We start from the raw sequence: 17,279 nt of genomic DNA on the forward strand, positions 1-17,279 counted from the left end.
AGTGTAACCACAACAAAGTCCTTGGCCTTGCAGACTTCACAGCATATGGGAGAGTGGTGAAAAACTCAGCCTCACTTTCTCCTTCCAGCCTCAGCAAATAATGATAAAAGAAATGTGAAAGAAAACTTCATATTTGTAACATTAACATACATATAATTTTATGCCCTAATTTTTTAATCTATAGTTTCCTAAGTAACTGCCACCCACTCCCCCTATCCCCTGGCCGCTGCCTCATAGTTTCCACATTCTTTAATTTTTTTAACCTCTCAAATAAGCCATGTATCACTCTAATGGTCACTTTTGCATTTAAACCCTTAGAACAACTTTTTAAGGTAAGCATTGTTCTATCCTATTTCACAGATAAGGAAATAGATTCAGATTTAACTTTCCCAAGTTCATGCAGCTAATAAGTAAAAGGACTGATGATGTGAACCCAGATCTTGCTTGCAAGTTGATTTCTCTTTTTACTTCATCTAACTTAATTTTCTTTACATTCCCCACTGTTGGACATTTAGAGTTTTAAATAAAGCATATACCTCAGAGATATTGCAGGTTTGGTTCTAAACCACCTCAATAAAGTACATATCACAATAAAGGGGGGTCACATGAATATTTTGATTTCCCAGTGCATATAAAAGTTATGTTTAAAAAAAAAAAAAGTTATGTTTACACTATACCATGGTCTGTTAAGTGTGCAGTAGCATTATGTCTAAAAAAAATGTGCGTGCCTTAATTTAAAAATACTTTGTCATGGGCTTCCCTTTTGGCATAGTGGTTGGGAATCCACCTGCCAATGTAGGGGACACGAGTTTGAGCCCTGGTCCGGGAAGATCCCACCTGCCATGGAGCAACTAAGCCCATGCGCCACAACTACTGAGCCTGCACTCTAGAGCCCACGAGCCACAACTACTGAGCCCGCGCACGAAGAGCCTGTGCTCCGCAAAAGAGAAGCCACTGCAGTGAGAAGCCCATGCACCGCAATGAAGAGTGGCCCCCACTTGCCGCAATTAGAGAAAAGCCCGCATGCAGCAACAAAGACCCAACGCAGCCAAAAATGAAATAAATCTAAAAAAAAAAATTAATTAAAAAATAAAAACACTTTGTTGGGGCTTCCCTGGTGGCACAGTGGTTAAGAATTCGCCTGCCAATGCAAGGGACATGGGTTCGAGCCCTGGCCTGGGAAGATCCCACATGCTGTGGAGCAACTAAGCCCATGCACCACAACTACTGAGCCTGAGCCCTAGAGCCCGCAAGCCACAACTACTGAGCCCACGTGCCACAACTACTGAAGCCTGTGCACCTAGAGCCCATGCTCTGCAACAAGAGAAGCCACAACAGTGAGAAGCCCGCACACCGCAACGAAAAGTAGCCCCGGCTCACCGCAACTAGAGAAAGCCCGTGCACAGCAACGGAGACAACACAGCCAAAAAATTTAAAAAATAAAATAAGATAAATAAAATTTTAAAAAACCACTTTGTTGTTAAGAAAATGCTGACCATCATCTGAGCCTTCAGCAAGTCATAATCTTTTTGCTGCTGGAGGGTCTTGCCTCAGTGTTGATAACTGCTGACTGATCAGGGTGATGGTTATTGAAGGTTGGGGTGGCCGTGGCAATTTCTTAAAATAAGACAACAGTGGAGTTTGTCACATCGATTGACTCTTTCACAAACAATTTCTCTATAACTTGCAATACATTTTCATAGCATTTTACCCTCAGTAGAACTTCTTTGAAAATTGGAGTCAGTCCTCTCAAACCCTGCCAGTGCTTTATCAACTAAGTTTATATAATCTTCTAAGTCTTTTGTTGTCATTTCAACAGTCTTCATAGCATCTTTTTTTTTTGAATTTTATTTTATTTATTTTTTTATACAGCAGGTTCTTATTAGTTATCCATTTTATACATATCAGTGTATACATGTCAATCCCAATCTCCCAGTGCATCCCACCACCACCTCCCCCCGCACCACTTTCCCCCCTTGGTGTCCATATGTTTGTTCTCTACACTTCATAGCAACTTCACCAGGAGTAGTTTCCATATCAAGAAACCACTTTCTCTGCTCATCCCTGAGAAGCAACTCCTCATCTGTTTAAGTTTTATCATGAAATTGCAGCAATTCAGGCTCCACTTGTAGTTCTAGTTCTCTTGCTGTTTCCACCACATCTGCAGTTACTTCCTGCACTGAAGTTCTGAACCCCTCAATTTCACCTCTGAAGGTTGGAATCAACTTCTTCCAAATCCTGATCATGTTGATATTTTGACTCCTTCCCATGAATCACAAATGTTTTTAATGACATCTAGAATGGTGAATCCTTTCCAGAAGGTTTTCAATTTACTTTTCCCAGATCCATCAGAGGAATAACTGTCTATGGCAGCTATAGCCTTACGAAATGTATTTCTAAAATAATGACACTTGGAAGTTGAAATTACTCTTTGATCCACAGGCTGCAGGATGGATGTTGTGTTAACAGGCATGAAAACAACATTAATCTCATTGTGCATCTCTATCAGAGCTCTTGGGTGACCAGATGCATTGTCAATGAGCAGTAATGTTTTGAAAAGAAACTTTTTCTGAGTAGTAGGTCTCAACAGTGGGCTTAAAATATTCAGTAAACCATATTATAAACAAATGTGCTGTCACCTAGGCTTTGTTGTTCCATGTATACATCACAGGCAGAGTAGATTTAGCATAATTCTTAAGAGCCCTAGGATTTTTGGAATGATGAATGAGCATTGGCTTCAAGTTAAAGTTACCAGCTATATTTGCCCCTAACAGCCTGTCCTTGAAGCTTGAAGCCAGGCACTGACTTCTTTCTTGCTATGAAATTTCTAGATGACATCTTCTTCCAATATAAGGTGGTTTCGTCTTCATTGAAAATCTGTTGTTTAGTGGAGCCACCTTCATTAATTATTTTAGCTAGATCTTCCAGGTGACTTGCTATAGCTTCTACATCAGCACCTGCTTCTTCACCTTGCACTTTTATGTTATGGAGATGGCTTCTTTCCTTAAACCTCATGAAGTCTGAAGCTCGCAAAACCCCTATTGATGTCACTATGGCAAAAAATTTCAGCTTGTTGAAGGCTCAGATGATGGTTAGTGTTTTTTAACATTTATTAATTAAGGTATGTACATTTTTTTAGGCATAATGCTATTGCAAACTTAATAGACTGCAGTATAGTGTAAACGTAACTTGTATATGCACTGGGAAACCGAAAATTTGTGTGACTCACTTTATTGCAATATTCATTTCCTTGCAATCGTCTGGAACTGAACCCACGATATCCCCAAGGTATGCCTGCAATATGAAAGATCACTGATCACAGATCACCGTAACAAATATAATAATAATGAAAAAGTTTGAAATATTTAAGAGTTACCAAAATGCGACACAGAGACATGAAGTGAGCAAACACTGTTGGAAAAATGGCACCGATAGACTTGCTTGATGCAAGGAAAGTTTGCCACAAACCTTCAATTTTTAATAAACACAGTATCTGCAAGGCACAATAAAGTGAAGTGCAATAAAACGAGGTCTGCCTCTACTAAGAAATTCACCCAGAATACAGCCCAGAGAGATGGACAAAAAAACTGTAAGCGTGGGCTTCCCTGGTGGCGCAGTGGTTAAGAATCCGCCTGCCAATGCAGGGGACACGGGTTCAAGCCCTGGTCCGGGAAGATTCCACATGCCACGGAGCAACTAAGCCCGTGCGCCACAACTACTGAGCCTGCACTCTAGAGCCCGCGAGCCACAACTACTGAGCCCGCGTGCTACAGCTACTGAAGCCCACGCGCCTAGAGCCTGTGCTCCACAACAAGAGAAGCCACCACAACGAGAAGCCTGCTCACCGCAATGAAGAGTAACCCCCACTCGCTGCAACTAGAGAAAGCCTGTGTGCAGCAACAAAGACCCAACTCGGCCAAAAATAAATAAATAAATAAATTTGTGTATTTATTATTTTTTTTTAAAAAAAGAATACTCAGTGGCCAGAAACCAAGTGAAAGTGGAAATACAAAGAGATTTGTATTTCAATTAATCTAAGATGCTTTAAAAAATACTGCTAATTAGGGACTTCCCTGGCAGTCTAGCAGTTAAGACTCTGCACTTCCACTGCAGGGGGCACAGGTTCAATCCCTGTCAGGGAACTAAGATTCCACATGCCATGTGGCACAGCCGAAAAAATAAAAACAACAACAACAAAAAATATTGCTAATTAATCTATGACATACCTTTATTTTAAAAAGTCACCTAGATTTCAGAGATGCTCAATGTTTAAAAAAGTGTGTCTTAGAATCTGTAAAATACAAGAAGAACACTGAAGACTATATGTACCTTGAGGGAGCTCGTTGAATTGTATGTGCTTGAATTTTGATTTTTGTGGCCTCGCAGACCACAATGGGGGAAAAAAAAGCAAAAGATAAAACTAGAGTACTAGGCCAAAAGGTCCAATATTTGAGTAATAAGTGTTCCAGAAAAGAGAACAAAGAGTCAGAGGGAAGGAAATGAAGTACTAATTTAAGGACAATTAAAGGACATGAGTTTCCAGATTGAAAGGGCCTGTCGAGTGCCTAATACAATGAATGAAAATAAACCCACACTAAAGTACACTGTCTTGGGACTTCCCTGGCAGTCCAGTAGTTAAGACTGCGCTTCCACTGCAGGGGACACAGGTTCAATCCCTGATCTGCGAACTAAGATCCCGCATGAAAAATAAATAAATAAATAAATAAAATGCATTATCTTGACATTTTAAAGCACTGGGGACAAAAAAAAGTATTATACAAACTTCCAAAGGGACAAAAGAAATCACATACAAAATGTCAGGAATCATAATGGTTTTGTGTTTCTCCAAAGGAACAGTGAAAGCTAAAAGGGGATGAAGCAAAACCTTTAAAATTCTGAAGGAGAGGAATTTCCAACCTAAAAATCTGTACCCACCCAAACTACCATGCAAGTGTAGTGGTAAAATATCTGAAAATATTTATTGAAAAAAATTATTTTCATGTTTTTGTTGGCTATTTGTGTTTCCTTTTCTGTTAATCAAGTATCTATGCAAGTGTTTTGGCCCGTTTTTTAACTTTTTTTTTTTTAGGAGTTCCTTGTGTGTTCTAGATACCAAGTCCTTTTCATTTATATAGCATGAGAATAGAGAATTAACTACTGGAACAGAATAAAGAGTTCAGAAATAGGTCCTCACTAATATGGAAACCTGATATATGCCAGAGCTGGCATTGCAGGTCAGCAGAGCAAGAATAAACTTTTTAAGAAAAAATGGTGCAGAGACAATTGGTTATACACATAGGGAAAAAGATGATCCCTTCATTCCAAGTAGATTAAAAATTTAATTGTAAAGGCCAAACTATAAAACATATAAAAGACAATGTATAAAGCTGTCCTATGATTGCAGGTCAGGGAAAATTAAACCAGACACACCAAAAGCACAAATCACAGGAAAAGATTGATGAATTTACCTTCATTACAGTTAAGACCTTCAGTACATCAAAAGTAAGATAAAGTAAAAAGACAAGCCACCAACTGGGAGAAGATATTTATAACATATATAACTGACAAAGGAGTAATGTCCAGTATTATATGTGAAAAACTGCAAAATCAGTTGTCAAAAATGAATCAATCCAGTAGGAAAAACTTAAGTAGGCATTTCACAGAAGAAACCAAACACCCAGTACATTTTTGGAAAAATGCTTAACCCCCTTGGTTATTATTCAAAGAAATATAGGTTAAAATTACAGTGAGAAACCATTCCTGCTTACCAAATTGGCAAAATTTAAAATAGAGTATTAAGTAATAAAATTGATTAAAAGCCACTCTGTAAAATAGTTTGACATTATCTTGAACTGAAGTTCAAGATGCAAATTCCCTATGATCAAGAAATTCTACTCCTAAGCATATATAAAGGAACTTGCACATGTATACCAGGATACACATATGAGAATATTTATAGCACATTGTTTAGAGATACAAACATAGTATAAAACAGGAAAGAAATACAAAAGTTCAGGCTTGTGGTTGGTTACTCTGGAGAAGGAAGAAGTGGGATCGTGGAGGGGTGCACAGGAGCTTTACAAGTGATAGGTCCCTTAAACTGAGTGATGGGTAGTCTATTCTTAATATTGTTCATTATTCCTTACATGTGTTTAAGTTAAAAGAAATAAAAAAGACAAGGAAGATAGACTGAGAAATTCTGATGTTTATTTAATAGGCATTCCAAAAGAAGAGAGTAGAGGGGAATGGCAGAGAAGCCCTATTTCAAGAGATAAGCAAAGAAAAAGATTAATTAAAGCCATCTTCAAAAAGGACAAACAAAAAAAGTAGTATTTATTTTTTAAAAGAACATCCTTTTTTCTGGCTGTGCCACATGGCATGCGGGACCTTAGTTCGCCAACCAGGGATCAAACCCAGGCCCCCTGCAGTGGAAGCTCGGAGTCTTAACCACTGGACCACCAGCGAAGTCCCGATAAAGTCATATTTTAAAGGAGAGGATGGACTGCTCACGTTTTAGAAATTACCAGGCAGTGTGCTCTCTGAATGTCTTAAGATCGGGAGAGTAAATTAACACCGCACTTTAGGATTAAACTGAGGCCTGGGCCCCGTCTTACAGTTGTCCCCTCTTGTCTCTTCTCAGAGAGTACACGCTAGATGTGTATCGCCTCTCCTCTGTGGTCACACAGCACGATGCCAAGAAAGCGGGAGCTGAGGTGGTGAAGCAGGTGGAGCATCCTCTGCTGAGTGGCCTGCTGTACCCAGGGCTGCAGGTACCTGGGAGGGATGGAGTTGCCCGATGACCTTTTCTGCTCTAACTACTGGTCACAAACCTCTCTTTCAGCCCCAGGCAGACCCATATACTGGCTGTTCCTTCACCTTGCCATAGGCCTTCCTTCCTGTCTTCCTTCCCCCCACTGCCCCTCCCCCAGGCTTCCTGGACCACTGTTTGACTTCTTCCCCTACCTGTCTGTCCTTTAAAACACTGCTCATCTCACAGGTCTTCTTTATGGGTAATCATGGTCCCTTAATTGAAGAACATTAATTTCAGAGTGATAAGTGAAAATAAATTTTAAGCATGATCTTATTTCCCATTAAGCAAAACAAGCACATCATATTTCCTGTGTGTGCATATTTGTATGAGCATGGAGAAAGCATGGAAAAATTCAAGCCAAGCTATTGATACTGGTTATTAGCTCAGGAAGGTAGGATGAAAATGTCGGTAGACTTAGCTTTTCCTTTGTATATTTCTCTAATGTTTGATATAAGAAAATCAAGTCATACAAACTACTGTATATAAAATAAACAAGGTCCTACTGTATAGCACAGAGAACCAGATTCAATATCTTATAATAAATTATAACGGAAAAGGATCTGTAAAAGAATATATGTACATAATATATATTATATACATATGTAGACTATATATTTTTTTATATACATATATAAAAAACTGAATCACTTTGCTATACACCAGAAACTAACACACATTGTAAATCAACTAAACTTTAATAAAAAATTCATTTAATTTAAAAAATTTTTTTAAAAAACTTGAAAGAGAGAAAAGAAAATCAAGTCTTCCCTTGGTCAGGCACTCTAGATCTACAACAGTGTCCACTATGGTAGCCTCTTGTCATAGTCATCTGTGGCTATTGAAGTAATTAAAATTAAAATTTTTAGTTCTCCAGTCACACTGGCTGTTATTTCAGTTTGCTCACAAGCCACGTGTGGCTAGAGGCTAACCTGTTGGACAGCACAGATATGGAACGTATTCATCCTCACAGAACATGCTGTTGGACAGTGCTGTTCTCACATTCTAACTGCTTGCTCACCTTCTCTTCCTCTCCCCCTGAATCCGATCGGACACTAAACGTTATCAGTTCTATTTCTTAAAAATCTCTTAAATTCATTTTTGCTCTACATCCTCACCGACTTGGTTCATCGTTATTTCTCACCTGGCCTCTCACAGCAGCCTTCCGGCCGTTTTCTTTATCTCTAGTCCTCAGGCCACCACTCCACACTCTGCCGTCTCACTGGTGTGATTTTTCTGCAGTGCGTGAATCATGTTTCTTCCCTCCTTAAAATCATTCACTGGCCAGGATGTTGCTAGGCACCCTCACATGACATTCAGGGTCCTTACCAACTTTTCTTTTCTTTTTTTTTTTTTAATTAATTAATTTATTTATTTTTTGGCTGCGTTGGGTCTTCATTGTGCGGGCTTTCTCTAGTTGCGGTGAGCTGGGGCTACTCTTCATTGCGGTGGCTTTTCTTGTTGCAGAGCACAGGCTCTAGGCGCGCAGGCTTCAGTAGTTGTGGCACTCGAGCTCAGTTGTTTTGGCTCACGGGTTCTAGAGTGCAGGCTCAGTAGTTGTGGAGCACGGGCTTAGTTGCTCCGCAGCATGTGGGATCTTCCCGGACCAGGGCTCGAACGCATGTCCCCTGCATTGGTAGGTGGATTCTTAACCACTGTGCCACCAGGGAAGCCCTTTACCAACTTTTCTAACCTCATCACTCACCATTTCCCACACCCCTTGGAGTTTGTGCTTTTGCAGACTGAATCACTCATAATTTGCCTAAACACTTCACACCTCTGTGCCCTCTCACATTCTGTTTCCTCTGCATGGTGAAAAACATCTGTATATTCTTCAAAACCAAGCTCAGCCCACAATCTGATTCTAGGAAGCCTTCACCACCACCAGTCTGAACAGAGATAATAATTTCTTTCTTCGTGTTAGCATGTTCCTTAAATGAACATGTAAGTTAGCCCTTGGCATGCTGTATAGAAATTACGTATTCACGCGTCTCTCTCCCCAGCTAGTTAATTGGCTTCTTGAAGGCAGAATCTGGGTCTGATTCATCTCTGCATCCACAGGACTGGCAGTAGGCCTGACATCTAATAAGTGATAGTAACTGTTTGTTTATACTAGTTCAGTCTTGCCCCTTTTTTCTGAGCTCTCACAGGACTTCCTTCTTATGCCAGTTATTTGACACTTGTCACAGGCTGCCTTATTCATTGGATACCTTTGACATGACTGTGATATGTCCTCTCTCCCTTCCTCACTGGATAGTGAGCTTCCTGAGAGCAGAGACTCTTCTTATTTTTTTACCCCATGACATCTACATCGAGTACTGTTCACTGCAGGCACTCAGCAAATGTGTATCTAGCTCTTGAAGCCAACAGGAAGGCTGAGTGCTGCTTATTTGCTTCCTGGTTCTACCTTTGGAAAATTTTAGTGGTTTTCAAAAGTTTCTGATTTCTTAGACCCATACAGAGGAAATACAGTAGGAGTTTATGCTCATGTGTTTCTTTCCACAGGCCTTGGATGAAGAGTATTTGAAAGTAGATGCCCAATTTGGAGGAGTTGACCAGAGAAAGATTTTCACCTTTGCGGAGAAGGTTAGTGTCCTCTTTTTCCTATCTTTTTTTCTTTTGACCCGCAGAGGTGTGCATTAAAGTTTCTTGAATGTGCCAGTGCCAGCAATCATATGGTATGGTAGGTATTGTTCTCCTGTTTTGCAGATGAGAAAGCTGAGGGTAGAGAGAGTAAGAAAGCTGTCCAGTATCACACAGTTAGTGACTGAGCAGGAATTAGCATTCAGATCTGTCTGGCTCAAAAGCCTGTGCTCTTGCTGCCGCCACCAGGAAGCTGCCCCCAGAGCTGTTGGATTTGCTTCTTTTTTTTTTTTCTTCTTTTTTGCTTCTTTCCTAATAGCTCAGTTTCCAGGGAGAGGCAACACCAGTCAGAACTACTGTTCTTTCCCAGACCATTTGGTCCATATTGTTCTGGATCTTAAATAAATGACTCATCTCTGAGATGAGGTTTAACAGGGTTTAAAAGAGGAAATTAGCACAAACCCATAATACTTCTTTTCTGGGAAAGAACTTGAGTAAGTTGAAAGGGGCTATTGAGAAGTGGTTGGTATTTTTGAAAGCTTCTCAAAACCTCGTATTGGTAAGGGAGTAGAGAAAACACTGCTAGTAAAAACGTAAATTCCTGATGGGTGATTTGATGACTCTAAAATGTTTCTACCCTTTGTCCTAATAATTATACAAATGTGTCCTCAAGATATAATTTTAAAAGTACAACTTGGGAGTTCCCTGGTGGTCTAGTGGTTAGTATTCGGCACTTTCACTGCCGTGGCCCAGGTTCAATCCCTGGTGGGGAAACTGAGATCCCGCAAGCCATGTGGCGCAGCCAGAATTTTAAAAAATTATTTAATTTTTTTAATTTAAAAAAATTTAAAGTGCAGCTTGACTTACATATAAAAGTATTTGTTATGTTATCAAATTAAATCAAAATCTAGGAAATAAACTTACATTCAGTGGCAAGGGATTGGTTAAATACATTATGATAAGTCCTCACAGTGGGATTTTTTTTTAATTAATTAATTTATTTATTTATTCATTTATTTATTTTTGGCTGCGTTGGGTCTTCGTTGCTGTGCGCCGGCTTTCTCTAGTGGCGAGCAGGGGCTACTCTTCGTTGCAGTGCGCGGGCTTCTCATTGCGGTGCCTTCTCGTTGCGGAGCACGGGCTCTAGGCACACGGGCTTCAGTAGTTGTGGCTCACGGGCTCAGTAGTTGTGGCTCATGGGCTCTAGAGTGCAGGCTCAGTAGTTGTGGCACATGGACTTAGTTGTCCACGGCACGTGGGATCTTCCCAGACCAGGGCTCGAACCCGTGTCCCCTGCATTGGCAGGAGGATTCTTAACCACCGCGCCACCAGGGAAGTCCCCTCACAGTGGGATATCATATAATATTTCAAAATGGTTTTTGGATATATTTAATAAATGGGAAAATGTTTACAGTCCATGTATTTTTATTATTATTCAAGTATTTCTTATTCCATTTTATCTCCTCTATTAACTTTTTAGTTGAACCTTTTATTATTCTAGCAAAGATATGGCCTATGGCCTGTTTTTGTATGACTCAGAAGCTCTAAGAATGTTTTTTATGCTTTTTAAGGGCTATTAAAAAAAGTGAAAACAAATATGCAGTGGAGACCACATGTGGCCCACAGAGCCTATAATATTTATTATCTGGCCTTTTACAGAAAAGTTTTGCCCAGCCCTGCCCTACAGATTACAACATCTGTCTTTATAATCTATTACAGTTTGTTAGATATTTTTACCACTTCCCAACAATGCAAGAACCTACAACAGTTTTACCCCATTTAACGCCCTCCTGCCCTTTGTGCTGTTGTCATATATTTCATTTTTACATATATTTTAAATCCCAAAGACTTGATTATAATTGCTTTTTAAACAGTCAATTTTCATGTATATTTATCCCCACTTACCCTTTCTGATACTCTTGATTTCTTCCTGCGGTTCTGTGCCTCTGTGCTTCCCTCTGGGATAATTTTCCTTTGGCCTAAAGACCCCTTTGTGTTTTGTGTTTGCAATGCAGGTCTCTTGGTAATGAGTTCTTTCGGCTTTCTTTTGTCTGAGGACATCTTTCCTTTGCTTTCTTTTTTGTTTTTGTTTTTTTTTTCCCTTGGCTTTCAATGGGTATAAAATTCTAGGTTTGCAATTATTTTCTTTTAGCATTTTAAGGAGTTGTCCTGTTGCCTCTGGCTTTTATAGTTTCCATTAGAAAGTCACCTGTAAGTATCATTGTTTCTCCTTTGCAGATAGTATATCTTTTCTCTGGTTGCTTTTAAGGTTTTCTCTGCCTGTGATTTTTAGCAATTTGACAATGGTGTTTTTAGCTTTAGTTTTCTTTGTATTTATCCTGCTTGGATTTTGCTGAGCTTCTTGAGTCTATGGGTTGATATTTTCATCACATTTGGAAAATTGTCCCCTACTATTTCCTTTAAATATTGTTTCTGTCCTCTTCTCTCTCTCCTCTTGAGACCCTAATTTTACACAGATTAGACCTCTAGATCATGTCCCACATGTCTCATAGCCTGTTCTGTTGTTTCCCTCTGAGCTTTAGTTTGGTTATTGTCTATTGATTTTTCTTCATGTTCATTAATCCTGTCTTCTGTTAAATCCATCCAGTATTGTACTGTGCCATTTTAGAACTTCCATTTGATTCTTTTTTATATATTCCAATTCTCTTTTATAGTTCTCCATCTTTTATCCATTTTGTCCATCTTTTCCTCTGTTTCCTTTAACACACCAATCATAGTTATTTTGACATCCTGATCTCCTTATTCCAGTATCTGGACTGTTTCTGTGTCTGCTTTTATTGACTGTTTCCTCTTGACTATCAGTCATTTTTTTCCTGCTTCCCATTTCTAGTACTTTTTAGTATATCAGAAACACCAGAGATATGCTGTAGAGGCTCTGAATTATATTTATAAAGTGCATGTTTTCTGTTTAATTACTGACTTATCACCTTGATTCTGTCAGGGGTGGGTTTTAGGCTTTGATAGAATAGGTCTATTTCAGTTTGCTCTTACTCCTATAATATGAACCTTATCTTAGTATGTGGCCTTTCTGGGGTCTCAAACTGAAATCTCATGGTATTCACAAAGCCCTCTCTGCTTTGATTGGACCTAAACTTCAACTTCTGTCCCCCCAGCACTGTGGAGCCCCTAAAATTTGTTCAGGTCTCCAGCCTCCCAGAGCCTGTTCTCTGCTGGGCTTCCTGCTGTCTCTCCGAATGAACGCACAGCTATGAGTCAATCAAGAAAGCAACGGAGAACTTTGACCTAGATTTTTGGAAGGGGCTCCCTTCTCTCTGGAACCCTCCCCAAATCCTAGCCTCCTGGTAGCCCTGAATTCCAGTCTCTATCTCCTCTGCTTAGTCAGACTGCTGCTCTCTGCTTGGTCTCTTTTTCCCAGCACTCAGTTTGAAAAAAATGCCCTCAAGGAGAAAGCCAGGGTGGATGTGGGGTCATCTAGCTCCCTTCTCTCAAGATTTGTACCCCTACACTTGTTGCTGTCTAATGTCTGCAAATGTCTGGTTATTTGCAGCTTATAGAAATGGAATATTTCTATATTTCCAGCTTTTAGAGTTGTTTATGGTGGTAGGGTAAGTCCAGTAGCCTCACAATGTAATATGAATAGAAAAACAGTAGGAAAAAAAAACCCTTGTTAATATTATGATCACCACTGAAAAGTTATATATTCAGTAGAAAAAAAAGATTGGCAGGAATATATCAAACTGTTATGTGGCAGGCCAGATTAGATGAGATCGGGGCACTGAGGAGGAATTTATACTAATATCTGCTTTCGTGTGTTTCTTTCTAACCCCCTAGTACCTCCCTGCACTTGGCTACTCAAAACGGGTCCACCTGATGAATCCTATGGTTCCAGGATTAACTGGCAGCAAAATGAGCTCTTCAGAAGAGGTAGGTTGCCAGCTCTGACTTGAGTCGAGAAATCTTCAGCAAGAGATGAAGAAATTGAGGACTAGAAAGAACAGTAACCTGGCTAACTAAAATTCTCAAATATCTGAGCTATAAGAAATATTAAGTTATGTAATTAATTCCAGTGGTTCTTGAGTATTGAAGGACCCAGGGAGCAGTCCTGATGAGATCCAATCATAATTTTAAGTTTTACCACTGCTGATAAAAAGTACAAGCAAAGGAACTTCCCTGGTGGCGCAGTGGTTAAGAGTCTGCCTGCCAATGCAGGGGACATGGGTTCAAGCCCTGGTCCGGGAAGATCCTACGTGCCGCGGAGCAGCTAAGCCCGTGTGCCACAACTACTGAGCCTGCGCTCTAGAGCCCGTGCGCCCCAACTACTGAAGCCCACGCTCCTAGAGCCCATGCTCTGCAGCAAGAGAAGCCACTGCAGTGAGAAGCCCATGCACCGCAACAAAGAGTAGCCCCCCACTCGCCACAACTAGAGAAAACCCCCGCACAGCAACAAAGACCCAACGCAGCCAAAAATAAATTTTTTAAAAAAATGTACAAGCAAAAGTAATTTGTTCACCCGTAGAACTGTGATAAAAGTCAGCCTTATTAATGAGAAGGCTGTGGTTGCATTTCACCAATTAGCATCTTTTTTTTAAATATTTTATTTATTTATTTGGTTGCGCTGGGTCTTAGTTGCAGCCGGCAGGCTCCTTAGTTGTGGCTCACCGGCTCCTTAGTTGTGGCATGTGAACTCTTAGTTGCAGCATGCATGTGGTATATAGTTCCCTGACTGGGGATCAAACCCAGGCCCCCTGCATTGGGAGCTCAGAGTTTTAACCACTGCGCCACCAGGAAAGTCCCGAGCATCTTTTTTTTTTAACTTAATTTTTATTTTATATTAGAGTATAGTTGATTTACAATGTTGTGTTAGTTTCAGGTGTACAGCAAAGTGATTCAACTATACATATACATATATCCATTCTTTTTCAAATTCTTTTCCCATATAGATTATTACAGAATATTGGGTAGAGTTCCCTGTGCTATACAGTATGTCCTTGTTGACACCAGTTAGCATCTTGATTCTTAGGGTGATGTTTAATGTAATGGTTTTGATAAATATGATGTCTTTTAACATTTAAAAGTCCTGCTTGGGGAAAGTGCAGTTTTGTTCTGATCACTAAGGCACAGAATAGAAGAATTAGTGGAACTCAAAGATGTGAAAGGTTGGGTTCTGAGTTCCCAAACATGGCTGATCTTCAGAATCAGCTAGGGGACTTTTAAAAAAGAGAGAGAGAGAGAGTTGATTAAGGTCCTGTCCTTAGAGATTCTGATAAAGTGGTTCTGGGGAACAACTCAGGAATCTGTATTTTCTTTCAAAGCTTACTGGTTGATCCTGATTGGAGTTATTTTGGGACACTCATCTAGTGCTTTAAGTCTGATTTCTAGATCTTTGTCTGATCATGGATTGCTAAATATAGGCATAGAAACTGTTATTGTTATTTTTAAAGGAATAGACTCGTTCCTTCTTCTCTCATTAAAATGTCCTATGTGTCAGTTGTTTCTCTGACAAAGTCTATCACTCACCCTATTTGGTAACGTTCACCATATCTTCATCCTGGAAATCAGTGCCAGCAGCAGTTCCTAAATGTGACTGCAGCAGAATCACGTGCAGAGCTTTTTAAAATACAAATGCCTGGGCCAACCCCAAGAAATTTTGATTCATTAGGTTTGGGTGGAGCCGGTAACTTATGTTATTTTAAGCACCGCAGGTGATTCACATACAGTCATATGTTGACCAGAGCTTGGTAACCACTGGACACAAATGAGCGTTGAGTTCACTCACTCCAAAATAAGAAACAAAGCCTGTTACCCTAAAACGGACAAATGGCTCTAGATAATACCTAATACCTGGTGTTGGTGATGGCTGTGAAACAAGTATTCTGACACACTGCTGATGGCAATGTCACTTGATATATGCCTGTCAGAAAACAGCTTGGGGCCTAGCAGTTTTTGGTAGCTATAATCCTAGAGAAGGCAAAAGGACCTCTGCAAAGATGTTCATCGTAGCATTGTATATAGTTTGTAAAAATGAGAACATAATCTAACAGTTTAGAAATTGCTAAATAAATTATGTTGTCACTAATAATTGAGAATATAATACAGCATAAGAATTAAAAGCAAAGACTAGGTAACCACTCAAAAGTACTTATGATACAGTCTCAAGTAAAAAAACACAGGAGGTTTATTCTCCAGCTACAAATTTGTAACGATTCCATATGCTGCAAATAAGACCTGGGAAGAACAGAGAAAAATTAAAGTATTTTTATTTAGTATTGTGAGTGGTCCTTCACTCCGATTAATTCTGCTTCTGTTAAAGTCATTTAATGTTTAAATCTTTGTCCAAAAAAATTAAAATACAGATTAGTTGAGCATATTCTCATTTTCAACCACAAGAGGTCCTCCTCTCCTCCCTGGCTTCTAGGAGTCCAAGATAGATCTCTTGGATCGGAAAGAGGATGTGAAGAAAAAACTGAAGAAGGCCTTCTGTGAGCCAGGGAACGTGGAGAACAACGGCGTTCTGTCCTTCATCAAGCATGTCCTCTTTCCCCTCAAGTCTGGTAAGATACTGCCTGTTTTCTTCTCGGAGGCCAGGCTGAAATAGCAAAACCAGTGCTGTGATCATACTTGTGGTTTGTCACAGTCTTCCTCCAGGGGCTGGCTTCCCCGATTCTCTGCTCTGATTTCTCATATATTAATGTGTGATTGGAGTGGGGATATCGTTGAGTTGTCTGTGTGTTTGTTAACATGGTAGGTTCTAAGTGGGGTGTCAGGGTGGGCAGGGGTGGTAGAAATGAAGGGGTCAGGCAAGTGGACTAGAGGAATACAAAAGAGATGTAAGACACGATCGTTCCCCCGAGCTTGGATGCTAGCTGGGTATCCAACATTGCCACTCATGCGATTTAAAAACAATAAAATGCCATATGATGAAGTTCAAAATATATGGCAGAAACTACAGGTACCCATACCTTTGGGCCAGGAATGCTGACTTGCCATTATCAGTGAGTTTGTTGGCATGGATCCTTTTTCTTATAGAGTTCGTGATCCTTCGAGATGAAAAATGGGGTGGAAACAAAACCTACACAGCTTACTTGGACCTGGAAAAGGACTTTGCTGATGAGGTAATACCAGAGGAGGAGTAATCCCCACTGAACTCATTCTGACAAACCTCTCCATGTGGCCTCGCCAGGTTTCTTGTTACGTGCCACAGGGCTCTGTCATCATGCTCTTGGGGCCATATATTTTGTATTAATGGCTTAGATTCACGTGGTTCATGGATTAGATTAGCAAATGGCACAAAGCTAATATATTGGTGTCCTAATCACACTCCAAAGGACTTAACCTGGAAATGAAGGACCGACAAACTCAGCAAGATGAAGCATTTCAGGGACAGGTACAAAATCGAGGTTCAGAAAAGAGACACAACTATAAAAGAACAATAGAGAATACTATTCATTTTGACAAACAATTTAACAAAAGACTCACTAGGTGCGCGTGTGTTTGGCACCATACTAGGGGCTGGCATTACAAAGATGATAAACCCTCATGAAGCTCATAGTCCATAGGAGAGGCAGACATGTGAATAAATAATCATTTACTGGTTACTGTACCAAGCATACATGGTCCAGAAATAGAACAGGAGGAAGTGATTACCTGGCTGGCTGGGAAAGCTTTGTGGAGGGGACAACATCCAAACACGGTTTCACTTGAGGATTAGGAGTTCATGAGGAAACCTGTGAGGGAATGCATTGTGCACAGATGTGGTAAGATGAAAACAGCGTGGTATCTAAGGAATCACAAGTGCTTTCGTCTGACTAGAGTCTGCAAGGTGATGGGGGGCACTGTGAGAGAGGGAGGCAGGGCCAGATCATGAAGGGAAGGTGTGATGACAGTGTGTATGGGGAATGAAAGGCGG

The 17,279-nt window shown here is 40.2% G+C and overlaps 1 protein-coding gene across 5 annotated transcripts in view; it reads left to right on the plus strand.

The window, feature by feature from the left end:
• The window catches only part of YARS1 (tyrosyl-tRNA synthetase 1), a 28,789-nt gene that overhangs the window by 4,107 nt on the left and 7,403 nt on the right, over positions 1 to 17,279 (plus strand). For all 5 annotated transcript variants that reach the window (XM_082411369.1, XM_082411373.1, XM_082411371.1 and 2 more), the window contains exons 4-8: positions 6,641 to 6,770; positions 9,314 to 9,394; positions 13,205 to 13,297; positions 15,789 to 15,924; positions 16,400 to 16,485. In XM_082411369.1, coding sequence (XP_082267495.1) covers positions 6,641 to 6,770; positions 9,314 to 9,394; positions 13,205 to 13,297; positions 15,789 to 15,924; positions 16,400 to 16,485 — 526 coding nt within the window. The remainder of the gene's footprint in view (positions 1 to 6,640; positions 6,771 to 9,313; positions 9,395 to 13,204; positions 13,298 to 15,788; positions 15,925 to 16,399; positions 16,486 to 17,279) is intronic.

This window comes from Balaenoptera physalus (assembly GCF_965194825.1).
Source record: "Balaenoptera physalus genome assembly, chromosome: 1".
NCBI lineage: Eukaryota > Metazoa > Chordata > Mammalia > Artiodactyla > Balaenopteridae > Balaenoptera > Balaenoptera physalus.